This window comes from Hippocampus comes, unplaced genomic scaffold (assembly GCF_001891065.2).
Source record: "Hippocampus comes isolate QL1 unplaced genomic scaffold, H_comes_QL1_v1.1 scaffold314, whole genome shotgun sequence".
Lineage (NCBI taxonomy): Eukaryota > Metazoa > Chordata > Actinopteri > Syngnathiformes > Syngnathidae > Hippocampus > Hippocampus comes.
This window is the reverse complement of record NW_017805152.1, coordinates 267,105-292,299: the sequence shown is the minus strand read 5'-3', so window position 1 is coordinate 292,299 and position 25,195 is coordinate 267,105. Positions and strand designations below refer to the sequence as shown.

Here is a 25,195-nt window from a genome sequence, read left to right as displayed (position 1 = left end):
GATGAAGTCAAGAAAGCGCGAGTGAGGAAGGGCGGTCATGATTAATGTGGATGCTTTGCTCATCCGAGAATATCTTCCCATCGCCCTCCATCTTAGCTAATGTGACCTGCCATGTAGGTCACTCGTTGCAGCCTCTGCGAGTATGTGATGTACGATTAGAGCATTACTCGTGGTCGAGTCCCTTTTGCGCAGAAAGCTGAATTTTCCCAAAGTTCATCTTGACACGGATGAGTTGTCAACGCAAACGACTTCATATTTGGACCCGGAACGATACTCGTATATATTAACGATTGGTCCTTTTGCCCCCCCCCTTCCTGTCTCAGGTACATGATGAATGTGACGTGGGAAGGCAGAGACTTGTCTTTCACGGACGATGGATATCAAGAGCATCCAAAATTGGTGGTCATTGTTCTCAACAAAGAGAGAGAGTGGGAAAAGGTAGGAACCGCGCATTTCCGCGGTCGCCTTGACGTCTACGTTTTTTTTTTTTTGGTCCTTGTTTTGATTCTTCAGTTACATATGTGTTAACATTCGATACTTTCGCTTCCGCTCTTGTTACCGCAAATGACTTCAAAGACTTCTTTTGTAATTTTTCGGCTTCTGCATGCGTCGGGCGCCATGTTTCACTTTTCATTGTTTCTCTTCATCATTACTGTTTGTTTCTTGTACAAGCAGATGCCATCAACTCTCGCCACCTTGAGAAACTGCAAGGGAAAAAAAGGCATCCCGGCATCCCCCGTTTGATTGACAAGTATATCTCAGAGAGTCCCTTTGCAGGAGAAACGAAACGTAACAAAGGCCAAGCACCACTTTTGCAATGCTACGTTTGCGTTAGCGAGTCGCCCTTTTTAGCTGAGCGATGAGCTCATTTAGCCGTCGAGCCTATGGATTGCCTTAACGAGCTCGTACGAGCCGGCGTCCCGAAATGAATGGCCACCGTAAATCGCAAAGTATTCCGGCCACTGTAATGGACTTTAAATGGCCGCCATGCATCTGAATACCGATGAGCGACTGCTTCTTGCCTGCCTTAAACGCCTCCCGTTGAATCGCCGCTTTGGTCCTACTTCAGGCCGGCTGAGCACTCGAGATCGTAGATCAGATGCGACGGCGGCGGCATTAACGACGAGACGTGACGAGCGCCATCGGTGGTCCTACGCTTGTGACTCTCTGAACTTGATTGGATTTAAATGCCCCCTTCATTTTTCTTCCTCTATTATCGCTTCTGTTTTGATCTCATTGGTCGTTTTTCAATACATGGTCGTTTTTTTCGGCCAAAAACGCCTTACTATACATGGTCATTTTTTTCGGCCAAAAACGCCTTACTATACATGGTCGTTTTTTTTTTCGGCTTTTCCTCCAGCCGCCCCTCCTTGCATCCGCCCTGCCTTCATTTTGTCTTTCTTCTCCTTCCATAATTATTCCTTCCCAGCGAGTCTCCATCCTTCTTTTTTTTTGTTCTTTCAAGGCCCAAAACCTCCCCTGTCCTCATTCCTTGCTGACTTCCTTCTTAGCCTAATGCCTGCGTTGATCTACCTGCTGTTTTTATTCACTTCTTTTCCTTTCTTCGCTACATTCATCATCCTGCCTGACTCTCCCTTTGAGAGTTACTTAGGCGGGATTTACACCGCGGGTCCAAGTGCCCAGTTGCGAGGGAATGTCTTCTTTTTTTTTTTTCCTTTTTCTTGTCTTCATTCTATTTCTATGCACGTCGATATGGAAATACTAATTCATGGCTACATTGAGCCACCATTACAAACCACAATGCCCAAATTGCACGCCACGAATTACAAAAAATATGCAGATCTGAATTTCGTTCATTCTTTTTGTTTTTTCTTTCTTTCTGTCCGTCTTTCCTGAAATCATCTTCCAAAACATTTTCGTCCATTCTCTGCTTTCTTGCTTCCCCTCCCCTCCCTTCCTTTCACTTCTGTCTCCTTCCGACTTCCTTCTCTCCCCTTTTTCTTTATTCCAACATTCCTTTCTTCTTCCCGCCTCCCGTTGAATCGCCGCTTTGGTCCTACTTCAGGCCGGCTGAGCACTCGAGATCGTAGATCAGATGCGACGGCGGCGGCATTAACGACGAGACGTGACGAGCGCCATCGGTGGTCCTACGCTTGTGACTCTCTGAACTTGATTGGATTTAAATGCCCCCTTCATTTTTCTTCCTCTATTATCGCTTCTGTTTTGATCTCATTGGTCGTTTTTCTACATTCATCATCCTGCCTGACTCTCCCTTTGAGAGTTACTTAGGCGGGATTTACACCGCGGGTCCAAGTGCCCAGTTGCGAGGGAATGTCTTCTTTTTTTTTTTTCCTTTTTCTTGTCTTCATTCTATTTCTATGCACGTCGATATGGAAATACTAATTCATGGCTACATTGAGCCACCATTACAAACCACAATGCCCAAATTGCACGCCACGAATTACAAAAAATATGCAGATCTGAATTTCGTTCATTCTTTTTGTTTTTTCTTTCTTTCTGTCCGTCTTTCCTGAAATCATCTTCCAAAACATTTTCGTCCATTCTCTGCTTTCTTGCTTCCCCTCCCCTCCCTTCCTTTCACTTCTGTCTCCTTCCGACTTCCTTCTCTCCCCTTTTTCTTTATTCCAACATTCCTTTCTTCTTCCCTGACTGAATCCAAACTTCTTCACTCTCCCCCGCGACTCCTTACTTCCCGTCTTCCTTCTTTCGCACCGTAATTCCTTCCTCTCTCCTCCTCACCCTCATGCTTGATCTTCCCTCCCTTTTCAGTTTAAATCTGCTGTTGCGCCTCGTGAACCCTTTTCATGCACCCTGTAACCTGATGACATGATAAGCCGGCCACTGTCGTAACCGCTGTCCCTCAAAGGGTTAATGGGGGTCTGCGAGGGTCAACGGTTCATACATGTGCATCCCCTTTTGGAATTTTAAAGAGGTCACACCTGGGCATCACGTGTTGCAATTTTGACTTGAATTTGCCGCAAAGTCTCCACCCAGTCTTTGCCTCTACCTTTTCCGTAGGTCATACCGGTATGCTCACAGACACACACACACACACACACACACACACACACACACACACACACACACACACACACACACACACACGCGTGCACACAGACACATAGCATTCTGTGTTAATGTGCTGTGAGGAGATAGCACGTTGCCGGCCTGTGAAATGGTTTAGCACCACTCCGCCTTGTTGCGGAAAAGAGGCAAAGCGAAACAAGGAGGCTCAAAGGGGTCATATAATTGGGGGGGGCCGATGTCACTTTCTTTCCTGCTCTCTGCCCGGTGCAGCCATTTCACCCGATGCACCAGGAGCCAGTGGCACGCAGAGAAGAAGGAATTTTTATGACGATCGAGAGACGGAAATTCAGAAAGGGCGCAAAAATATGGTTATGCCCTAAAAAAAAAAATATGGCAGGAGTCCCCCTTGGGGGCGCAGGCGCAGCCAGCAGGGGGAGTTGAGAATTCGGGAGAGACGGGGGAATGATGGAGACAGATGGGCAAGGAGAGTAAAGAAAACAAAAGCGTAAAGGTGGGTGGGGTGTTTGGCTCTCCGTTTCAAAGAATGGAAACGAGTCAAGCACAATTATTCTTGATTGAGATTATGAAGGTGTCAATTTATATTTGTAGAGGGCGAATGGTCGGCTTGTCGCATAAATAAATGTGTTTAGCATTGTATACTAGTCGAGGTTATTTCCTTCGTCGTTTGCCGCACCACTGCAATCGTTTCTCACCGAATATTTTCACGACAACATTATTATTGGCTACGTTTGTCTTATGATTGTTTATTTTTAATCGATATGAAATTGCGATTTCAGTTTCAGAACATTTCATTAACCAAACTGTATTCACCGATTACAGCCGGCATTTTATGTTTCGTTCCTGCCGAGTCGATTGGAGTGTGTAAATTGCTTAAGGAACTGCCGTTTGCAAAATAATTATTTCAGACAGCATGGGATTTGTGCTTGGAAAATCACAGAGGAGACAAATGCGCAAAAGCCTCTGCGCGTATGTACACACACAAACACGCACGCAAAGGCAGATTTTCAGAGTCGGTGAAGACAGCGAGGATTTATTCATCTTCATCAAACAAATCCCCCCCCCCCCCCCAAAAAAAAAAAGACAGATCGTCGCGGGTTCAAATTTCTCTCGCTGCTCCACTTTTATCGCCTGCTTTCTTGTTGCCCTCGCTCGATGCGTACACTGCAGGGACATGCAAGTGCCTGCGTCATGCGGCTTTCTCTCTCTCCTTTTCGCTCTCGCACATGTATGCACACATGCATGCGCACACATACACGAGTGTCGGAGAGGGAGCGCAAGCTCTATTTTCTCGACATAATTTTGTCTGACAGAAGTGACAGATATTATTTTATGACTGAATGCCCCCCCCCCACACACACACACACACGCTATTAGGGACTCTTTCTCCCCATAAACGCAAATTTCCACAGCGATAAATCTCTCCTGGTGAGACCTGGCGCTCAGAAGGTGCGCCACGAAAAGCGCCCTGATCCCATTTTTGGCTTTGGTGTTCTCACTCTTATTTTCAGCAGGGATGTGCTTGATTGGGAATGTGTTTGCAAAGGTCAAGCGAAGCACCAAGAGCGGAAGGGGCGGGGTCTGAGCTGAAATGAACCGACGACTTTTCGGTTGTTGTTGCGAGGCACGTCGTCAACGCGTCACCAAGATCCTGGAAATCCGCCTGCGTGTGATGATCCGCTAAGATATCAGAATGCAGGAATCCACCGGCGTCCTGCCATCATGACCTCAGTGCGGCCTCTGTGTCACACCGTTCTGCTCTCCAAGCAACGAGTGTGCGTCATATCGGGTCTGGAGATTCAGCATTTTGCTCCACGCCGCATGAGAGCATCTTTCTACTCTTTCTACGGGCATTCGTTTATCACCGCCCCTTTCTTTAATTAGAGAGAAGCACAGGAAAAAAGGGACCGGGGGGGGGAACAGGAAACCAGATGAGTTGCTGGAAAAACAGCTACGCGTTGCATTCAAACTCAACCTTACCCCTTTCCAAGATTTAAATCCCTCCGAGATTTAAGATTATGGATTTATTAGTGCATGAGCACATTTTTTTTTCTTTTGCTTATTGGTCATTGTTGTAGTCACATGTTTACATTACCTTTATTGTTAGTCGAAAAGAGATGCGCGTGCATATACTTTCAAAATGCAAAACAGCCATGGGGAAACAAATGGAGCACATCTCGGAGAAGAAAAAGTCACACAAGAGACAGTAAGCATGTCACCTCAGTGTAACTGTCCCAAACAACCCATCCCTACGCCCAACACGCACACGCACACACATGCGCAAAGTGTCTACGGGAGTTGACTGAGGCGTCTCTAATTCCTATCAGAGGATAGAAAACCACTCAAAGCAAAACAATTAAAATGCTAATTTCACTTGCTCCACATGACTTGTCGGGCAGGCTAAAAAAGCAATGTTAAAGTGTGTCCTGTATGTCCAAGAACCAACATATGAGTGTGTGGTCAGAGGGGAACAATCACAACCCACCCCACCCCCACCCACCCCCTTACGCAACTTAAAGGGAAGCAAAAACGTTTATCTAATATTTGTTGTCTATTCGTCCAGAGAAGGCCAAAAAAAAAAAAAAAGTTCCGATCTGAATAGTCACGTTTATGCAACCGTTTAAGGGTTTAGACCACCACCTGACGACAAGCACATTGAGAAAAGAGCATGTAGAGGAAATGTATTTTAAATAGGAGTGAGTGAAAGCAAGGATTGCCTTTTTCTGCCTCCTGTCGTATTAATAATTGAGAGTGGAGTGGAGCAAACACTTTTTTTTTTTGTGCTGTTTTTTTTTCCTCTTGCTTGACACAGACATAAATAAACATGATGTGTGTGCACACACACACACACACACACACACACTTACTTATAAGAACAGATTCAGGGGGTGGGTGGTAAGAGCGCATCCATAAGGGAATCTATGACATTGTCGCTCTGAAAACATCATAAATTATTGACCTATGAAGTGTGTGTCAAAACCAGATTCATTTCGGTACATTCAAATTTAGTAGTGCTTACATATACAGTTGCTCAACAGGATTACGTAAAACATATTGTTAAATTAGGAAACAATCCGGGTAGGGGTGGACCCCACAAACATAGACAAGGATCAGATTGTGAGGCAAAAACTGAGACCTTGAGAAAATTGAAGCACATGGAAACGGAGTTGTGAGCGCGGTTTAATAATCTGACAGCCAGTTGTGTGCGCGGCAGAATCTTCAAGGGCAGCTGGTAACGAGACATGATTACAGACAAGTGCGGCTCATGAGAGAAAACCCTCCACTGCCACCTGCTGGAGACAAACAGAAACAGGATCATGACACGTATCTCTTGATATGTCGTCAATTTTGGTGAGGACCGCCATAAAATCTTAAGTTCCAGAAAATGAGAAAGGTGTTGCGCACTTTTCTTTCACTTGTAAGATTATTGTGAGAATTTCTTTTTCAAAATGTGTTCGTATTGTCAGTAATGCGTGATTCCTAATACTGCATCGTAATTGTGGCAAATACAGCAGTTGAGTTTTTATGCACAATGGAGTGTCGTATTAGCATTTCTATTCCATATAGTTTCATCAGCGTGCCCCTTTTGACCTGCCCCTAAAATGTGTTGTCAGAATTATTTTTATGACCTCACCTTTAACTTCAGTTAAATGGACCCGCGATGACGACATCTTTCAACGCAGGTCATCCACGACTGCTAATGCCACTCGTATCCTTGCACTCCTTCATCCCCTCAGATGGGGAAGCTGGACAACGGCAGCCTGACACTGAAGTATCCAGTGTGGCCGCGCTTCAACTCCTTTGGCGACGCTGAGCTTGATGACAACCACTTGTCCATCGTCACGTTAGAGGAGAAGCCGTTTGTCATCGTGGAGGATGTCGAGAGACTGACCGGTACCTGCATGAGGAACTCGGTGCCCTGCAGGAAACATATCAAAGAGTAAGTGTGACTTTTTTTTTCTTCAACTCTTGTCAAACCTCTGTCCTTGTACCTGTGTTTAATAGTCACAGCCAATCAAAAATTTAAAAAAAATAAAAATAGATCCTACTTTGCCTTTGGCATTGTCATTACCTTGGGTCTGGATGCTTTCTTATGTTCTTTGCTTGGGATGAGAGGAGAACGATCAATGCAGCAACTTGTCTCTCTCTCACACACACACACACACACACACACACACACACACACACACACACACACACACACACACACACACACACACAATGCTGAACTCAGCAATTGACTTCCTCTTTTCCAATTTTGTATCTTCCGAAACAATATGGCCTGGGCTCCATTCTTGGAGGCTACGCAATATCAGTGTGACAGTGATTGTGTGCAGCACGCAGTGGCTTGAATGATATGTAATCAAAGCTTTTATTTGTTGGCACCGCACTATTAGTTCTTGCCAGTGACGCACGCGAGCACACACACACACACACACACACACACACACACACACACACACACACACACACACACACAGGCAGGCTCTCTGAAGATTGTGTGCACACTACACACTTAAACCTATCGATGTGTACACAACATTAGCGACGAGAACTGAACTACACACATGAATGCACACACACACACACACACACACACACACACACAAATACAGCTGATTAAGTTGTAATGGAGTCCCAGGGAAGAGGCCGAGAGAGAGATTTTCATCCAGAATCACTGTGAAGTAGGGCGGAGGATAATGCATCTCCTAGGAGCGACACACACACACACACACACACACACACACACACACACACACACACACACACACACACGATCTGACATAAACTCACTTTTGCCACATGCCCACTCACACAGTGCAGTAGATTTCTGCCTCCCATAGCGTAATTCCCACTGAGGCATCCGCGGTGCCCATTTGGAGGACGAAGGGATGGATGCGGGGAAGTAGACGGTCAGAGGGGTGTTGTTGGGATGGAATCAGCGGGGCAGAGGACCATTCATGCATGCAGAATCACAAATCTACTCGTCCAGGCTGGGCCTAAGAACAACTTACATCCACATCACTACGCTGCCCTCCCTGGAGACCCCTGAGGCCTTTAGTGGTTCTATATCAAGTTGGCCTGGCTACTTCACAAAGAGCCTCCATAACATCACATGCTCTCCACCGGCTGTCGAAATGTGCCAACTGCGATCATGAGTGCGGCTATCACACTTCAGGACTGTATGTTAGCTCTGTACCTGCGCCTGCCGACGTTCGTGTCCTCATTTCCGTTACAACAGACTGCCCGGGCGCTTCACTCACAAGCTAGCGCCGTATTCTTATGAACGATGCAATGGAGAAAAAAAAAATGGTGTGTTGGATTGACTCCATTTCATTTCGTCAAGTGGTTGCACAAAATGAAATCATCTGGATCCAGGTTCATTTTTTTAAAAAGACAATATACATCTCCAAAAAAAAAAAAAAAGCAGTCAATCCATACGCTGTACATACCAAGACCCATTTTGTGTAAGTTTAAAGATTCTCCTGGTTGTACTCCCAAATAGCCCTTCCATTCCTTTTATCACTTTCGAAACAAGTGCATCGTGACAAAAATAAGAACAGGCAAGAACCCCGGTTTGCTTGAGATGATTTTTGACACATTGACAGCTAGTGATTGTAACAACTGAGTTTGCAGCGGAAGCAAGAGTTGGCGAGTGGTCCCCCCCCCCTTGTTTCTCTCCAACACAACATAAATCCTCCAAAGTGACATTGTTCCGATTCCGAAGGTAACTGCTGAGTCACGACTGAATGTAAAAGTTTGGGGCTGTTTTGTTTTCCCTCTCATCCTTCTATAAGTTTTGGTTCAGGGCGCAAAACTGAAAGACAAGGTTGTGTCGTCCTAATTAGCACACATCTGAAAGTTAAATGAGAGTCCCAGGTGGCATAAAGTTGATGTGCAGGGTTTGCGTGCGTATGTGCGCGCGCAGATGGCGCAAGGTTTGAGGATGCCGTGCCATCATAAAGTCCGGATTTAGTCAGTTGAATTTAGAAGAAAAAAAACGGCCATATCTTAACATGACAAGTTAAGCTGAAAATGTAGCAGTTAATAAATATATCTATAGTTATATATGTTCACCGATTTGTTCATGTAATATGTGTTTGTTTGTGTTTCTGCAGCAACACAACTGAGGCTGGAGGGACATACATTAAGAAGTGCTGCAAAGGCTTCTGCATTGACATTTTGAAGAAGATAGCCAAATACGTCAAGTTCACCTATGACCTGTACCTAGTAACCAATGGCAAACACGGAAAGAAGATTAACAACGTCTGGAATGGGATGGTGGGAGAGGTGAGAGGGGCACTTTTGACTCTCACGCACAGCTTAACAATGGATAAGAATGTTCTCAGATGAGGCAGACAACCGCGAGTCACACTTGTTGCGATATAATTATCTTGAAATAATTACTTTAGTCGCATGGTGAAGTCCCAGAGGTCAAATGAAGACAGCTCATTATGTTGGAGTTGAAACCTAATGGCAGGCATTGCTGACTTGAAGATGACCAGACATTCTTCGTACCCTCATCGTGACTCACACAATTTTCAATGCTTAATTTTAATTTAGCGACTATTGCCAGTGAGTCATCATCATTGTTTTGCACATATTCTTCTTTTCGTCCTCCTCCACGATCCTTTACATTTTTATTTATACGTGACCCCGTTTCGATTCTTCACATTTCACTCGCCACCTCAAATATTGGATTTTCCATCATCGCTTTAACCTGGCTCTCCTGTTTGCCTTCGTCCTCATTTGTCCGCCACCCTGCCCTGCCCCTGCACACCCCAAGGTGGTCTATAAGAAAGCCGTCATGGCCGTCGGATCTCTGACGATCAATGAGGAGCGTTCTGAGGTCATCGATTTCTCCGTCCCATTCGTGGAAACTGGGATCAGCGTCATGGTGTCCCGTAGTAATGGAACCGTGTCCCCTTCAGCCTTTCTTGGTAAGCATCATTCCATGTTTTTATGTCCCACAGAGCATTCGATTCGAAAGCCATGTCTTGTTTTCGGCTTGTGTGAATGTGGAAATGTCATCATTTAGGAGGTGAGTGTGCCCTGTGATACAAAGCTGACAACACAGCCCAGTTCTGTTACCCAGCAGTCGATACTGACCTCGACACTGACCTGTGTACACGGTTTCTGCTGGGAGGGATGATACTGTGTTTTCACAGCAACAAATATTTATCAATATATATTTTTAACAAAGGCTTTTCTTGTCACCAAAAATAGCAATTCGGGTCACTGACAAACACATGGTTTAATAAAAAACTTAAACCAGTTTCAGGCACAAGGCCATAACCTCAAAGTCTGGTCTGAAGACACTCAGTCAGCTGATAGGCATAGAAGTGCAAAAGCTCATGGCTCAGGCTTACGGGCTGCTCATGGCAGCATGAAGTCTCTCTCACACACACACACACACACACACACACTGAGCATGTATGTAGCACACTGCCGTGAAAGTGGCAATTAAAAGGGCTTAGCTGGAACGCCCCATGATGGCCGCTCGCCAATGCGTTCCTGCTCACAAGCGATGCAGCCCCTCCGCCATACGTTAGAGGCTTGCTTTAATCTCTGCAGTGGTCTAGTTGGCTCAGAGGGAGGACAGAACTGCTGACACCAGGGCTTCCGACGCCTCTTCACACTGTCAAACCATAGATCTGCCTGTGTATATGCACACAGACGCGCGCACACACACGCACACAGCTTTGGGGTTTAAAAGGGGTGCCCGCGAACTAGCTCACTGTGGCACTTTACTCAGCAGCTCATGTGCGTAATTGATTTCCGCATTCAGATCATGGAAAGGCAGAATGAGACCGAGCATGAATCACAAGAAGTGATGTGTACTGTTTGAAAATGTGACTCAGCGTGTCTTATTAACACTAAATCCCTGTCATCTTATGTCACTCTTGCCCTCTCTTAGAGCCATTCAGTGCATCAGTGTGGGTGATGATGTTTGTGATGCTCCTACTGGTGACTGCGATGGCTGTTTTCATGTTTGAATACATCAGTCCTCTCGGCTTCAACCGAAACCTGGCACAGGGGAAAGGTAAGCATGCCCACATAATTACATGCGGTAGTGTGGACAAAAAGGATTGAATTTGCGCATGTGAGCTAAAATTCTCTTTCAATTATATGGTTAGAATATTGCGGCAAATTTAGATCCGCTTCTCCCTCAATTTTTCTAGCAACCATGTTCGCATCGAAATACGTACTGCGCAATTAGGTCCAAACGCCTGCTGCTGGAAGCCGCCAAGTAGTCACATCACGTTGCCTAAATTATGCCTCCGTTGCTTTAAGACGAGGCTTGCTCTATGCCAGATAACAACCTTGAGACAAGCATCAGATTCATGACACGACGGCACAGGCTGAAATTTCTCCGCACGACGCTGAATGCCCAGACAAGTATTGTTCAGTAAAAAGGCGGTATATCAGTCTTATCATCCTTCTGTGTTCCCAATCAGACCCCCACGGTCCTTCCTTCACCATGGGCAAAGCGGTGTGGCTGCTCTGGGGTCTCGTCTTCAACAACTCCGTACCGGTGCAAAATCCAAAGGGAACAACCAGCAAGTTTATCGTGTCTGTGTGGGCCTTCTTCGCTGTCATCTTCTTGGCTTCCTACACTGCCAACTTGGCCGCTTTCATGATCCAGGAAGAGTTTGTCGACCAAGTCACGGGGCTTTCTGACAACAAGGTAAAAGACAGTGAGCTGAGTTGTAATAGCCACCCATCTATTTCCGAGAAGGATCATTCTAATTCTCAATCTATGATGTAGAGTCTTCCCTCGCTACTTTGCGGTTTGTTATTGCGGATTCAGTCAAAGTGTCCAGAAAAACAGAGTACAGGAGCCAGATGTGCACAAGCTGCTGATTATAGGCTGCCTTCAGAAATGAATGTGAGCGGAGCATCCTTTGCCGCCAGCAGCACATGACGACTACAAAACGCCTGCTTAATAACAATGTTAACGTTTTTCTTTTTACTTTAAAATGGCTTACCTTAAATTGTATTGGAGCCAAAGATATAACCTCGATGAATGAATGTGTCTTTTGGCACTCTAAATCGTGGAAACTGAAAGCTAATTGCCATGGCTACCACTCTTTTGGTTCTTCTTCTTCTTTTTCCGATTCTTCTTTGTCCTCTAAATGGCAGACAAAGAAGAAGAACTACCGGAGTAACTATGGAAGTCAATGAACAGTCGTCATGGTGACTCGTTTACTGTTTTCACATGGAGTTACAGGCCTGGTATTCTTTATTTTGCAGGAAATGCGGAAATTAGTCGTACCGAATCAGGCTAACGTGTTTTGTGTGTCTCAATTGTTTTTTTGCATTTTTTTTTTAATTCCCACACTTTGCCCCTTATGAAAGGGTCAAAACGTCTTTAAAAAGCCGACCTGTTGGCGTTGCTTAAAGAAGACCTAAGGTCAAGCCAAATGTATTTGATCAAACAAATGAGGAGCGAGTGAAAAGGGAAAAATAGATGAGATTCAAGGAGCAGGAGAGTGTTGTCGACTGACGTGGAAGCTTCTGACAACATTCAAGGGAGAGGTGCGGTGATGGTAGCAGCAAACTGGCAGGGGGTGGGGGGGGTGGCAACTGTGGGATTGTCAAAGGCCAAGACGCACATGAAACGAGACAACAGGCGGACAGATATGGGCCATGTTTTCATGGCTGAGGTAAGGAGAAAGGAAAGACATCCGGCGGGGGTGGGAGGGGGTGTTGCAAGAGCAAACAAGATATAGACAGGATGGGAGGGTCAGCCAAAGAGAAAGGAAAGACATCCGGCGGGGGTGGGAGGGGGTGGCAAGAGCAAACAAGATATATGGGCTGTAAAATAAAAGCTAAAAGGCGATTTCACATACATTTGCTGTACAGGACTGGACAACAAGCTGCGTTTGACCTGCAATACAGCAAGCAAAATTGACCTCCAAGCTCCTGGCCAGTGATTCCGCCCCTGAAAAAATATTTTAATGTTTAGCAATGGGGGATGAAAGGTCACAAATCTACTCACCAGAAAAGAAGCCCCATAGTTTTTTTTTTAAGACTTACAAAGGTTACATCTGAATGGATTTGTGATTCTTGTCACCACAGTGTAAGTGTCTGTTTTTTTTTTTAACCTCCTTTGCACAGCCAAAACCGAAGCACAACAGTTTGTAGTTCAAAATCGAGTCATAAACTTTCTTTTTTTTTCTTTTTCTGACTACACACGAAATAACATTCCAGTGTCTTCCCCGTGGGCATTTAAATTTGTGACATTATTAGTCACGACATTAATCTAAAATTACAATTCGGTACGCTATGTGATTCTTCTGACTGGTGGAATCGAGTGCACAGCCGTAAACAATCGCACACAACAGGTTTGAAATGTAATCACAGTTGTGGGGGGTTTTCACCCTGATAAAAATTGCTGCCGGTGATATTTGTTTATCCTGTTTTGCCAAAAATGACAGTAAGATTTTTATAAAGGAAAAAAATTTGATGTTTACGAGCCTGTAAGTATCCTCTGCAGGCTGTCTTCTGAATACCCTCCAGCTTGGTGATGTTAGACTTCGCTTCCGTGTGTTGTTTCCTGCACCCCCGGGATTTGTGAAAAGAAAAGACAGCGCCGCATTCCGGTTAATGTCAAGATTTCACTCTTTGAGGACCCTGCTTCCTGCAAACACTGCCAATTTGGGCAACGGGCTGATGTCAGGAGAACAAAGGGGTGATAGATCTCTGCTACCGATGTTCAAAGTACCTTCATGAAGATAATGATGCTCAGTTATGATTTTCAGTGTGCTGTAGATGCATTTCATTTCTACACCGCTGCGAACTACAACCACATCATCGCACTCGAAGAGTCTTAAAAGGCGTATGTTGACTTAAGTCTTTCCAAACAGCCGTGCTATTTGAACTCAGTAGTTGAACCTTTTTGCAGATGTTGGTAGTTATTGTTTTACTGCTATCCCTTTGTTTTTTATTACTTTTTTTTTTTTTTTTATTGGTACGGGAGACAACAGACAGTCCTCAACATAGACAAAGGCACAGACCGACCAACGTTCACAGAGGGAGACATTTGCTTGCATAACAGCCAAACTTGCATAAGCTTGAAGGGAGAAAGTAGACCAAGGCCAAATGAAAAATCCATTAAAGGAATGTTGTGTAAAATGAGAGCGACGCAGCGCTGGGAAGCAATATTCATTAAAAAAAGCAAAGTGGTCATGTCTGACTTCGTTAATTACGAGGGCAAAATCAGTTGTGGAATACTTTGACAAAGAAAAAGGGTCAGGTATGAAGTGCCTCTTAGTCCTCTTGCCCGAAAGATGAACCCATTTGGGCTTTCAGCCCTTTCCCATCGTGCCCTCGTACAACTTTTATTAGCAGTGGATGACACTCCAATCTGCTCCTCCCCATTTCGCCCACGACGCTAACCCCGAGCTCACGGGCTAACCAACATGGGGCCGCGGGCACCGGGGAGCCCCCCCATGCGACACAAGAGTGGCCTGTGAGCCTGTTCTAAAAATAGAATAAAGCGACCAAATCCTGACCCTGTTTTCAAACTACAAAAGAAAAGGAGCAAAGTACAAAAACAAATCACACGCCCAAATCAATCTTTCATACTCTCTCCTTTGTACTCCATGTGGTTCTCTTCTACAGTTTCAGAACCCGTATGCATACTCACCCCCATTCCGCTTCGGCACGGTTCCGAACGGATCCACTGAGCGGAACATCAGGAAGAACTACCCATCCATGCACCAGTACATGGTCAAGTATCACCAAACAGGAGTGCAGGATGCTCTTGTCAGCCTAAAATCTGGGTAGGAAAACACTGTTTGTGAGTGATTGTGAGTCTGCGAGGTGATCTCGAATGATTGTGTCCGTGGCAAGAGCGGAGAGGCGATGGTACTGATTACAATCAAATGAATGGACACATTTTGCGTCATAACCGCATATCCACGAGCACATGTGCACACCCCATTTAATTACGAGCATAAAAATGCAAGTTCATTAGCATAAACCTTTTATGATTATTATTCTCATTTGTTTTTGTACAAAACACAATTAAAATCATCAGGGGTGGAAAGGGGGGGGGGGACAGGCTCAAGTGTGAATGCACAAGTTTCTCACAATTACAACGGGAATGTGTGTGTGTGTGTGTGTGTGTGTGTGTGTGTGTGTGTGTGTGTGCGCGCGTGTGCGTGTGTGTGATGTCTGAACGTGTGCTTGCCACTACGTATGTGACAGCTCCTGTGAGACTGGGGATGAATGAGACTCCTCAGTGGGAACAGCAGGATCTATTTTTAGTGCCTGATCTCTACAATGGGACTGGCTGCAGTTGGTGTGTGCGTGTGCGTGAGTGTTTGGGCTGGGGGTGTTTAAGGCTTATAACACAGCGAACCAAGGACATATTGGGAGAGTGGAGTGCTTGAATGGCCAGATGATGAGAGTTGAGGGGGCAGGGAAGAGAAAAAAAATGGAAGTGTGAACTCGTCTCATTATGGAAAAAAGGAAGCAAGGGGGCGAGTGGGGCTGTAGGGGATGGGGTGCAAGAAGTCAAGAGCAAATTGTCTGATTGGAAAAATTGAAGGAATTGAGGAGGCTGTCGGTTCAGGCGAAAAAGAAAGTCGTCATGGATTGGATGAGGACAACAAAAGAAGGAAAAGGGAAAATTCAAGATGAGAGCAAATTGTACCCGAGTACCCAGAGAAAACCCGTGCAGGCACGGGGAGAACAGGGGGCGTGCTAACCACCGTGCCGACTTAGAATGAAACAAAAAAATGAAACTGCGGCGGCTGCTTTCTCTCATCAATTAGCAGGAGCTATGGAGACACGAACCGCTATTGTATCTGTGTCACACATTATCGTATCGCATACATACAGCGAGTATACAAAAGCAAAGCTCCAAGCAAAAGCCATGACAAAGTAAACATGTATGCTCGCGTGCATCTGCACTCCAACAGCGAACTGACGGGTCTGCGTCTGCAGTAATTCCCTCATTGATAATTCTATTTGGCGGCATTAGCAGATGAGCAATGCTGCGGCATTCAGCTGTTTAAGGCTCGATGGCCGGATTAGCGCTGATCACACATAATGCTGGCAGGCTTTACATGCGCAATCTGCTACAGCCCCGCGAACCAAAACGATGCGCAGCGGCGAGTTTTAAATCATCTGATCGTACTTTGAAGTAAGTCGCTTGAGATTCGGAAAAGTTTGGAAATTTGGTACGGTTGCCATATGGTTGAGCACGACACAACCTACCGTACGCATTATTTGGTACAATAACATAGACCAGACCATTCAAGGACCTGCAACCTGTTTATGTGCGCGTGTGTGCATATGTATGTGTGTGTGTGTGTGTGTGTGTGTGTGTGTGTGTGTGTCTTCATCTACTATGCTCAGGTGTCCTTGGAGGAGGCGTCATCTTGATGGCAGCATCTGTTGCTCAAAAATGTCCTGCTTTTGAATTCATTGTTGAATCGCAGACAGGACAGTTGCCTTTGCCGAGAAGACCCAATCTGACTTCCGGACATCATAATAACAGCCTGGATGGTCTATTTTCTCTGTGCTCCTGACCAGATTCAATGGATCCGACCGCAGTTCCACACAATTACACAGTGGGAAGCAGGTTCATTTCACACGGGCTTGTGCCCAAATATGTTTACCGAGCTTCTCTTTTTACAGTAATCCTCAACTGAAGTGTTGAAGAATGTTCCATGGCTGTGGATCGACACAGGATCTTCATACCAAACTCGATTCTATTCTATTGCAACACCAATTGCCCTTCAGATTCATTCCATGAAATTTGCATGCCTCTCACCGCATTTCTTTCAACTTAAAATATTTACTGCCGGCCTGACACCTCCCCCGCATCAAGTGCTCCCCAAGGCTCTGTCCTCTGCCTCGTTGCGCTTCCTCTGTCATTCAGGTCCACTGCTATGATGGAACTCAACTTTTCACTGTATTTGTTTGTAGGTGTTTTTTTTTTTCCCAAATAATTTTTCTTTTAGTTTTATATAAGGTGTCCTTAGGCTTCGGGGTTCTGAAAGTAGCAAATTATTAGCAGTAGTCGTACTATATGAAAACCACTAATTGACTTTTTACTTGTATGAAATAATGTGTATTCCAGTTGTTGTTGTTGTTTTTTTTTTTTTAAGAGTCAAACAATCACACATTTATTCTCACACTTTAGACTGTCGACTCAGAGTCTTGATGTGGATGGAGCCATTGCTGGCTTAAGCTAATTACAAAGCTTAACTGTTGCCCGTGAGCCTTTGTTAAAGGGCTGATCTGACAATCTGTAAATGCCACGCGGTCGCAACACTATTAGTAGGTCTGCGTGTGTGTGTGTGTGTGTGTGTGTGTGTGTGTGTGTGTGTGTGTGTGCGTGCGTGTGCGTTTGTGTTCGTGTGTGTTCGTGATGCGATCAGACTGAAAATGTCAGGGCTGAGGATGCATGTGTGGTTTCGGGTGTGAGGAGGAGGTCAAAGGCAGAGACAGAGGGGGGGAAAAAAAAGGATGGTGTGAGTGTTTGTGTTTGTTTAAAGTTTGTTGTGCATGTGCCTCCAAGGCCCAATTATCAGTGAAGTGTGTGTATTGAACTGCCCCTCCTCTCTGTGACCTCCACGGGTTGGATAACGCTTGGATTGAACTCCTATTGGAGATGATTTACTACCGAATTGATCCCCACAAACAAAACATTCTGGAGGGTGTCTCTCTCTCTCTCTCTTTCTCTCTCTCTCTCTCTCTCGTCATTCACGCTCTAAAAACTGTTTGGCTCCCCCACATGTTGTCTTTATCCCGTCCCTTTTGTCTGATATTCCTTCCTTGCAGTAAACTGGATGCCTTCATCTATGATGCCGCGGTGTTGAACTACATGGCTGGCAGAGATGAGGGATGTAAGCTGGTGACCATTGGCAGCGGGTAACTGAAACTTGATTATCTGTTTTGTTTGACTCGGGCCAGCTGTGTTTTGTTTCGCAATATAGTCTCATTCCAGGATCATTCTAGAGATTTGACATTTGTGGTCTTTACTACTGGTGACCCGGTCTCGACACCTCTCAACTCTTTCCTCAATGTACATTCACTGTTGTTAATTTGTACAACTGTAGGGGGAGCCGTGGAGCAAAACAGTACAGTATGTAATTTGATCTCCGTGTTTATGTAATCACAATTCACCTGCATTGGTTCACTATTCTTTAAATACAGAGAGCATCTGGTCTAATCGAGTCAAAGGTGACTATTAAAGCAACGTGTCTGTGTTTGTGTGCGTGTGTTTGGACCTTGACGCGTTCAGGTACATCTTTGCCACCACCGGATACGGCATTGCTCTCCAAAAAGGCTCCTACTGGAAACGACAGGTGGATCTGGCTATTCTGGCCATCATTGGAGATGGTGAGAAACATTCGCAGCACCATTGTCACGTACAGTCAGTCGAGCATTAAGGCTTCGGGGATTCATGGTACTCTTTCTTGCCAGCATTGTAAATTTCGTTGACACACACACACGCTCACTCGCGCACATCTATCGCCTTGTCTGCTGACGACACCAAAAAGAAGCAGCGAAGTATAAATAGTCGTTTGATGTTATTCCGGACACAAAAGGCTGCTCTAAAGAGAGAGCCAAGTGTGCAATGTTTCGAAGACTCCTTTCTGCAGTACAAATCTCTTTTTGTGTACGTGTACATTAGCTGAATCTCATTTTACAATGCTGTTCCTCTTCAAAACAGGTTGCAGGTTTTATCCAAAAGTATCCATCAAATACCCTTTGTCATTTCTTTCCATATGTGAGGTTTCCACTTTGACACATGGGAAGGCCAGATTCAAACCCCCAAACCTCCGATTCTGTGAGGCAGATGCGCTGACCATGAGCTCATTGTGCTCCCTCCCTTTAATTATTTGCCCAATAAAATAAAATAAGCGTGTACTTATTTCCTGGCAAGCAATGGTGACATCTTGTACTGTGTTTATGTTTAACTTGACGGTTAACACCTTTCGCAATTCATCAAATGCTACCGAGTGGAGAACTGAATGGCTATAAATTATCAGCGACTGCCTGTGCTACAAAAAAAAAACTCCCGGGCAAGCATTAAGTGGATGTGCTAAACCTTTTGTCACGTAAGCATGAAGGCACTTTCTTTGATTAAATGATATCCCGTTGTGTTTGTTTTTTTGTTTTCTGCAAGGCTGAAATACTTCAAACTTTATCAAACATTTTAAGCGGTCTACTTCTGAGCACCCAGTTGCAGCTTTCGTTTTTCAGCTTGCATTTACCGGTAATTACAGCAGCGGTCCTGATATCACAAAGGAAAGGAAAGCAGAGGGAGAATCAAGGTCTTTTTAAAAAAATGCTTGAGAAGTATTAAGTCGGAAAGGTGTGAGCAAAATACTGTCTCAAACAATCGTCGAGTGACTCGGAGCACCTCTCATCCAAAACATTTCAAAGAGGGATGAAGTTTTCTTTCTTTGGCCCTCTCAGGCGAAATGGAAGAATTAGAGGCTCAGTGGTTGACGGGCATCTGCCACAATGAGAAGAATGAGGTGATGTCCAGCCAACTGGACGTGGACAACATGGCGGGGGTCTTCTACATGCTGGCTACTGCCATGGGGCTCTCCCTCATCACTTTTGTCTCTGAGCATCTCTTCTACTGGAGGCTCAGATACTGCTTCACGGGGGTCTGCTCTGGCAGGCCGGGTCTTCTCTTCACCATCAGTCGGGTAAGAGCTTCGGAGGTGCAGGAGTTATGGGTTGGCTGAAAAAATTACGTCTTTTTTTTTTTTTTTTTTAGAATTTGGGATGAACACTTCTTGATTTCTGAATGGATGAGAATGAGTCGGGGGTTTGACATGTCCAAGTGGGCACACGGTTTGCAATGACTTGCAGTTACAATGGAAACAACATTCAACTTAAAGTAACAAAACTATTAGCAGTACAATAATGTGGCCATATTTTTCGACCAGTAGATTATACGAGAAAGACAGCGGAGGATCGTGGCCAACTTTGGAACTCCAAGAAACGAGGCAAATGAGTGAGGGGCGCGCTGAAAGACTGCTTGTGCGCAATTTAGTTTGAGTTTGAACGTGAGCGCAGGAAGAAAGAGATGAAGGAAAATATAAAACTCTTCTGGGGAAAATGTTAAAGGCCGCATAGAGCCCTCGAAGTGATTTTGATAAGCCTCCCAAAAGCCAGTAAGGTGGTAAATGACTCTCTAATTAATGTAGGATTTTTGTGAATTGCGTTTTCAGTGTAAACAGACTTTCTCACCCTCAATTACGAGCGTTTAATTATGGGATACCAAATATTGGAGCTCAACTTTTCCCCTGTCAACCACCAATACAAAATGTCTTACTTGCCAAGGTTCTGATGCATTAAATCATTTTTTTGTATCCATATTTGCAAGGAAATAAACACTGGCTGGCTTTTTTGTCATAAAGGATGTTGTTGTGCTCCAGTGGAGCAGAGACTCGATTCATATTGAAGCCATAACCCCAATGAAACAGCATTCAACTTTTTTCAGTATTTAAGATAGATTTTCTCCAAACTCTGAGAAAAAAAAAATCTGCGAGGGAAGATGAACGTGCTTTGTGAAAAAGTCTGCCCTGGTTCATTATACACGGTGACTCGCTGAGTCACCTCCACTGGAATGAACTGAACACATCATGTCTGGCTTGAGACGATACGTGATCATGTTTCTTCTCCTCTCTCCTCATTTTGTCTGAATCCTTTTGTGTTCAATTCATACTTGTTTCTTTTCATTTCCTGTTATCTCTTCACCTACCTCCTCTTGGTCTTCTTTTGTTGTGTTTCATGACTCACTCATTCCAACTCTGTCCCCTTCTACATGCCGCATGTTCGTCAATCTGTTGCCACGCAGGGTATCTGGAGTTGCATCCACGGAGTTCACATCGACATGAAGAAGAAGACAGATCTGGACTTTAGTCCGCAAGACAAGATGCTGAAGCTCATCCAGTCTGCCAAGCACATGACCAACATGTCGAACCTGGCCGGCTCTCACATGAACTCACCCAAACGCGAGTTCATGCACTCCGCCGGCCCCATGATCATGGACATGATGGCCGAGAAGGGCAATTTCATTTACGCCGACAACCGAAGCTACGCTCCCAAAGATATGATGTACGGGGACGCGGGTGACCTGCCGTCGTACCTTGCGACCCGCCACAAAGACCACCTCAACAACTACATCTTCCAGGGAGGCCAGCATCCTCTCACTTTGAACGATGCCAATCCCAACTCGGTCGAGGTGGCAGTTACAGCTGACACGGTCCAGACCAACGCCAAACCGCCGCGGACCCTGTGGAAGAAGTCAGTTGACACGCTCCGCTCGGTGCCGCCGGGAACCTCGCCCATGCCCGACATGCTAATGCCGGACCCTCGGATGTCAATGAAGACCCAGCGCTACCTCCCCGAGGATACGGCCCACTCTGACATCTCCGACTGCTCCAGCAGAGCGGCTTCCTACAAGGACCCGGAAAACAACAAGCACCTGAAATCCAAGGACAACTTGAAAAAGAGACCCGTGACTTCCAAATACCCGAGGGACTGTAGTGAGGTGGAGCTGTCTTACTTAAAAACGAAACAGGTCAGCGGCGGAACCAACCAACTTGGGAGAGGCGGCGGAGAGAAAATCTACACCATTGACTCTGACCGAGAGATGAGCTTGCACTCAGACCCCATGCACTACCGAGAGAGTCGCGGCCTTGCCGCCGACGATTTGGAGTACCCAGAAATATACTCGGACCATAGCGATAACTTTAGAAAATGTGAGCAGCCCATCATCCACCTGAACTCCTCACCACTGCATCACACCGATGCGGATCTTCTGCCAGACCAAACTTACGCGAAACACTACAGCATGAAAGAGAAAAACCTTTCCCCGCATGAATCCATTGATCGTTATAAACAGACGCACTGCCGTTCCTGTTTGTCAAAGGTTACTGCTGGCTACCCTCCCGGAGGGACTTACACCCCTACGGGATCCGCCTCGGCTTCTTCTACCCGCTCGCCATATAATCGATGTGAAGCGTGTCTCCACACGGCGAACCTGTACGACATTAGTGAGGACCAGCTTCTGGCAGACCCCTTGGTGAGCCCCACCATGCACCACCAACAGCCGCCGCCGCAGCAGCAGCAACCCGATGAAATGTTTGGTCTGTACTGGCCGCAAACAGATGGACCGCACGTCCAGAAGAGAAACCGCTTGAGGCTTAACCGCCAGCACTCCTTCGACAACATATTGCTCGAAAAGCCCAAGGATTCAGACCTCGGCCGACCGGCGCGCAGTGTCAGCCTCAAGGAGAAAGATCGTTTTCTGGACTCCGCATCTGACTCGCACTACGCAAACCTCTTCGGCATGCGTCCCTACTCCGGCAGACTGTTTGGCACCGGCTCCAAATCGATGATGTTTAATCACAACCTCGAGGAGAGCAAAAGGAGCAAGTCCCTGTACCCGGCCCATGGCTCGGAAAACCCTTTCCTCAGCCACTCATTGAGGGACGACACCAGCAGCAGACTGTTCCATGGGCGGAGCTCCTCCGATATTTACAAACAGCTGGCAGTGGCTTCGCCAGCGGCGCTTCTTGGAGCGGCCCCCATCAAAACGCGCAACGATGCGAACAATCTCCGCTCCTCCGCTAAATCCACCACCTCATACTGCTCGCGGGATGGGCGGATAGCTAACGACATGTACAAGAAAGAGCATGTAATGCCTTACTCTGCCAATAAGACTTGTGCGTACCCAGCCTCACGTGGCGTCCTTAACTCAGCTCAGTTCAGCAATAGACGGGTGTATAAAAAGATCCCTAGTCTGGAGTCGGATGTTTAAGTCAAAAATCATATATGTTCTCCTCCCTGAGTTTGTATTATAATTTCGTATCCACGAAGGGATGTCATAGCCACGCTTTTCTTTTCGTGACGTTGTATTCTCCAAGAACCTTCACCCGTATGGGTGTCAATGTACAGCTTTTGTCTTTTCAGGTGATATCATCGTTTCTGTTTGTTCTCTACCATATACTCATTACTTGGCTGCTTGAGAAAGTACTTTGCCATGAGGCGTTGCGCAATACCTGGGAGAAAGAGTTATCGACTCCGTCGTTTTTTTTCTCGGAAGCACGATTTCGGAGAAGACTTGCTATTGGGAAAAGAGATGATTGGTTGTGATCGAACAAATGGAGAAACATCATCATGGAGGATGACGTGAATGTGCGACGGATAAAGCACAGGTTTGGATTTGTTTTTGAAACCATCCTCCTGGTCCATATTTCTCCAACTTGCGGGTGTAGGATTATTTACAGGGAGACTATATTGGGCACATGAAATGTGTCGACCTGAAATAGGCCATCTCAGGAGGGCAGGATGCCACAATGAGCCAGTCCGACAGTCTGCTACTTATTACATTGACATAAGTGTGACATAATATGGACACGAATGGGCTCAATGGCACAGGGGGGAACATCTACCGTTTGGAAGCGGCTGTTTAGACCAAGCTTGGGAACTGTGAGCGGAGTAGTGTAGGTGCTACCAATGAAATAATGTTTACAGACTGATAAAAAGACAAAACTGACACCGTGGTAGACAAGCAGGAAAGACTGATGCAAAGTACTGCTTTTTTTTTTATTCTATTAAACCTATAAGATTTTGAGATTCTGACACTTGGAATCCACCTGTAGGCTTTGAGTGTTTGCTTAATTGTTAGCACAGTAACCGTTAGTTTTAAACCTCTTTCCTACAATCGTTTTTAAAAAGCAAGGCTTTCTGAAAAACACCAATCCAAAGCAGTCGATTTGTTTTTGCATGGGCCCATTTTTTTCCCCCCATTGCAGCTGAGAAAAAAAAAACACATTCTAAAATATATTGTTGTCAATGTTTCTAACAAAGGGGCCCCTTTGCAGCCAGATGTGGCGTATGGACGTTTGTACAATCGAAACATTGACCTTAGTCAATGTTTAGAGGCTACTGTTGCAAGAAGAGCAAGAATGAGAAACGAGAACACGGCAAATAGGTGGAAAAAGATCAAATCTATTGAAATTGTGGACTGGATGAAGATGCTTGATTGTTCGATGACCTCCTTGCAGATGATATACAGGGTACTCGTTATTTTTGAAAAACAGGTGACTCCTCCCCCTCCCTTGCTCGATCACTCCACTAGGGTGTAATTTATTTTATTATATATATTTTTTTCCTTCACACTGGATAGTGTATATTGTACAGTAGTTACTTGGACATCAATTGATTTTCATTCGCAGTCGAGCGGGGTTCCTTATTTATTTGTCACTTCATACGTTAGGATGTATGTATGATGTGAGTCGGGCAAGATGGGATGGTCAAAGTATTGTGTGTGTGCATGGTAGCCCTTGGGTAAGCTTGAAGACAAAAAGAGTCATAGTGCTTTTTTTTTCATTTCTGTTCTTTTTTGACACATGCACACATTGTACAAATGACTGCACACTTTTATTTTTTTTTTTGGGGGGGTAGCATTTTTACTCTGCACCATCTACAGTTGAAAAAGAGAAAATACAAGAAAAAAAAATAGGCTTCTTATCTGATTTCTTGATTTGCCCGATTGGATTGACAGAGACAAATTGTATCAAATGAAATACCTCAGGATGATGATGATGATGAGTATTTTGAGGGAGCGTCAATCATAGCAACGCAAAAAGACACTGACTATTTTGTAGAAAACTAACCAAAAACATTTTTCTTTTTTTTAAATGTTCATAGTGGCAGCACACAGAACCAAACTTGTTCTCCTTTTTGACATGTCAACGTCTTCCAATTGAGGAGGGAAACAGGAGGGGGGATTGTGCTCATGGAGGAGGGCGTGACCGTGCCGTTTCTCCCTGTGCCAAAAAGTGCACTATAACAGAATGAAGGATGTTAATTAAATGTCCCAAAATTTTGCCACCCTTTGATGAAAATGCTTTTTATGTTGTTGCTTTTTTTTTTTTTATATAAATGATGGCATTTGACTGCCTTTCAGTTGGAGCTCAACAACCACATCATATCACCCTTTCTTACTCTTGTACTACTTCCTTCCATTGCTTCAGCTGAACCCACTGACTGATGAGTAATATGTTGTCCTTTTTTTTTTTTTTTGCATCTTATCTGCATATTTATTAACATATATATCTCCACACACTGCTTGTGTGAGCTGATGAGTGAATGAGTGAAGTGAACAATGTAA

At 45.1% G+C, this 25,195-nt stretch overlaps 1 protein-coding gene across 1 annotated transcript in view; it reads left to right on the top strand.

Annotated features, from left to right (window-relative positions):
- Nucleotides 1-25,195, top strand: part of grin2aa (glutamate receptor, ionotropic, N-methyl D-aspartate 2A, a) — a 79,203-nt gene extending 54,008 nt beyond the window's left edge. The window contains exons 6-16 of the mRNA XM_019868241.1: nucleotides 324-438; nucleotides 6,765-6,967; nucleotides 9,147-9,318; nucleotides 9,815-9,968; nucleotides 10,946-11,071; nucleotides 11,487-11,716; nucleotides 14,656-14,816; nucleotides 17,830-17,919; nucleotides 18,293-18,390; nucleotides 19,474-19,712; nucleotides 20,870-25,195. Coding sequence (XP_019723800.1) covers nucleotides 324-438; nucleotides 6,765-6,967; nucleotides 9,147-9,318; nucleotides 9,815-9,968; nucleotides 10,946-11,071; nucleotides 11,487-11,716; nucleotides 14,656-14,816; nucleotides 17,830-17,919; nucleotides 18,293-18,390; nucleotides 19,474-19,712; nucleotides 20,870-22,837 — 3,556 coding nt within the window. The 3' untranslated portion in view covers nucleotides 22,838-25,195. The remainder of the gene's footprint in view (nucleotides 1-323; nucleotides 439-6,764; nucleotides 6,968-9,146; nucleotides 9,319-9,814; nucleotides 9,969-10,945; nucleotides 11,072-11,486; nucleotides 11,717-14,655; nucleotides 14,817-17,829; nucleotides 17,920-18,292; nucleotides 18,391-19,473; nucleotides 19,713-20,869) is intronic.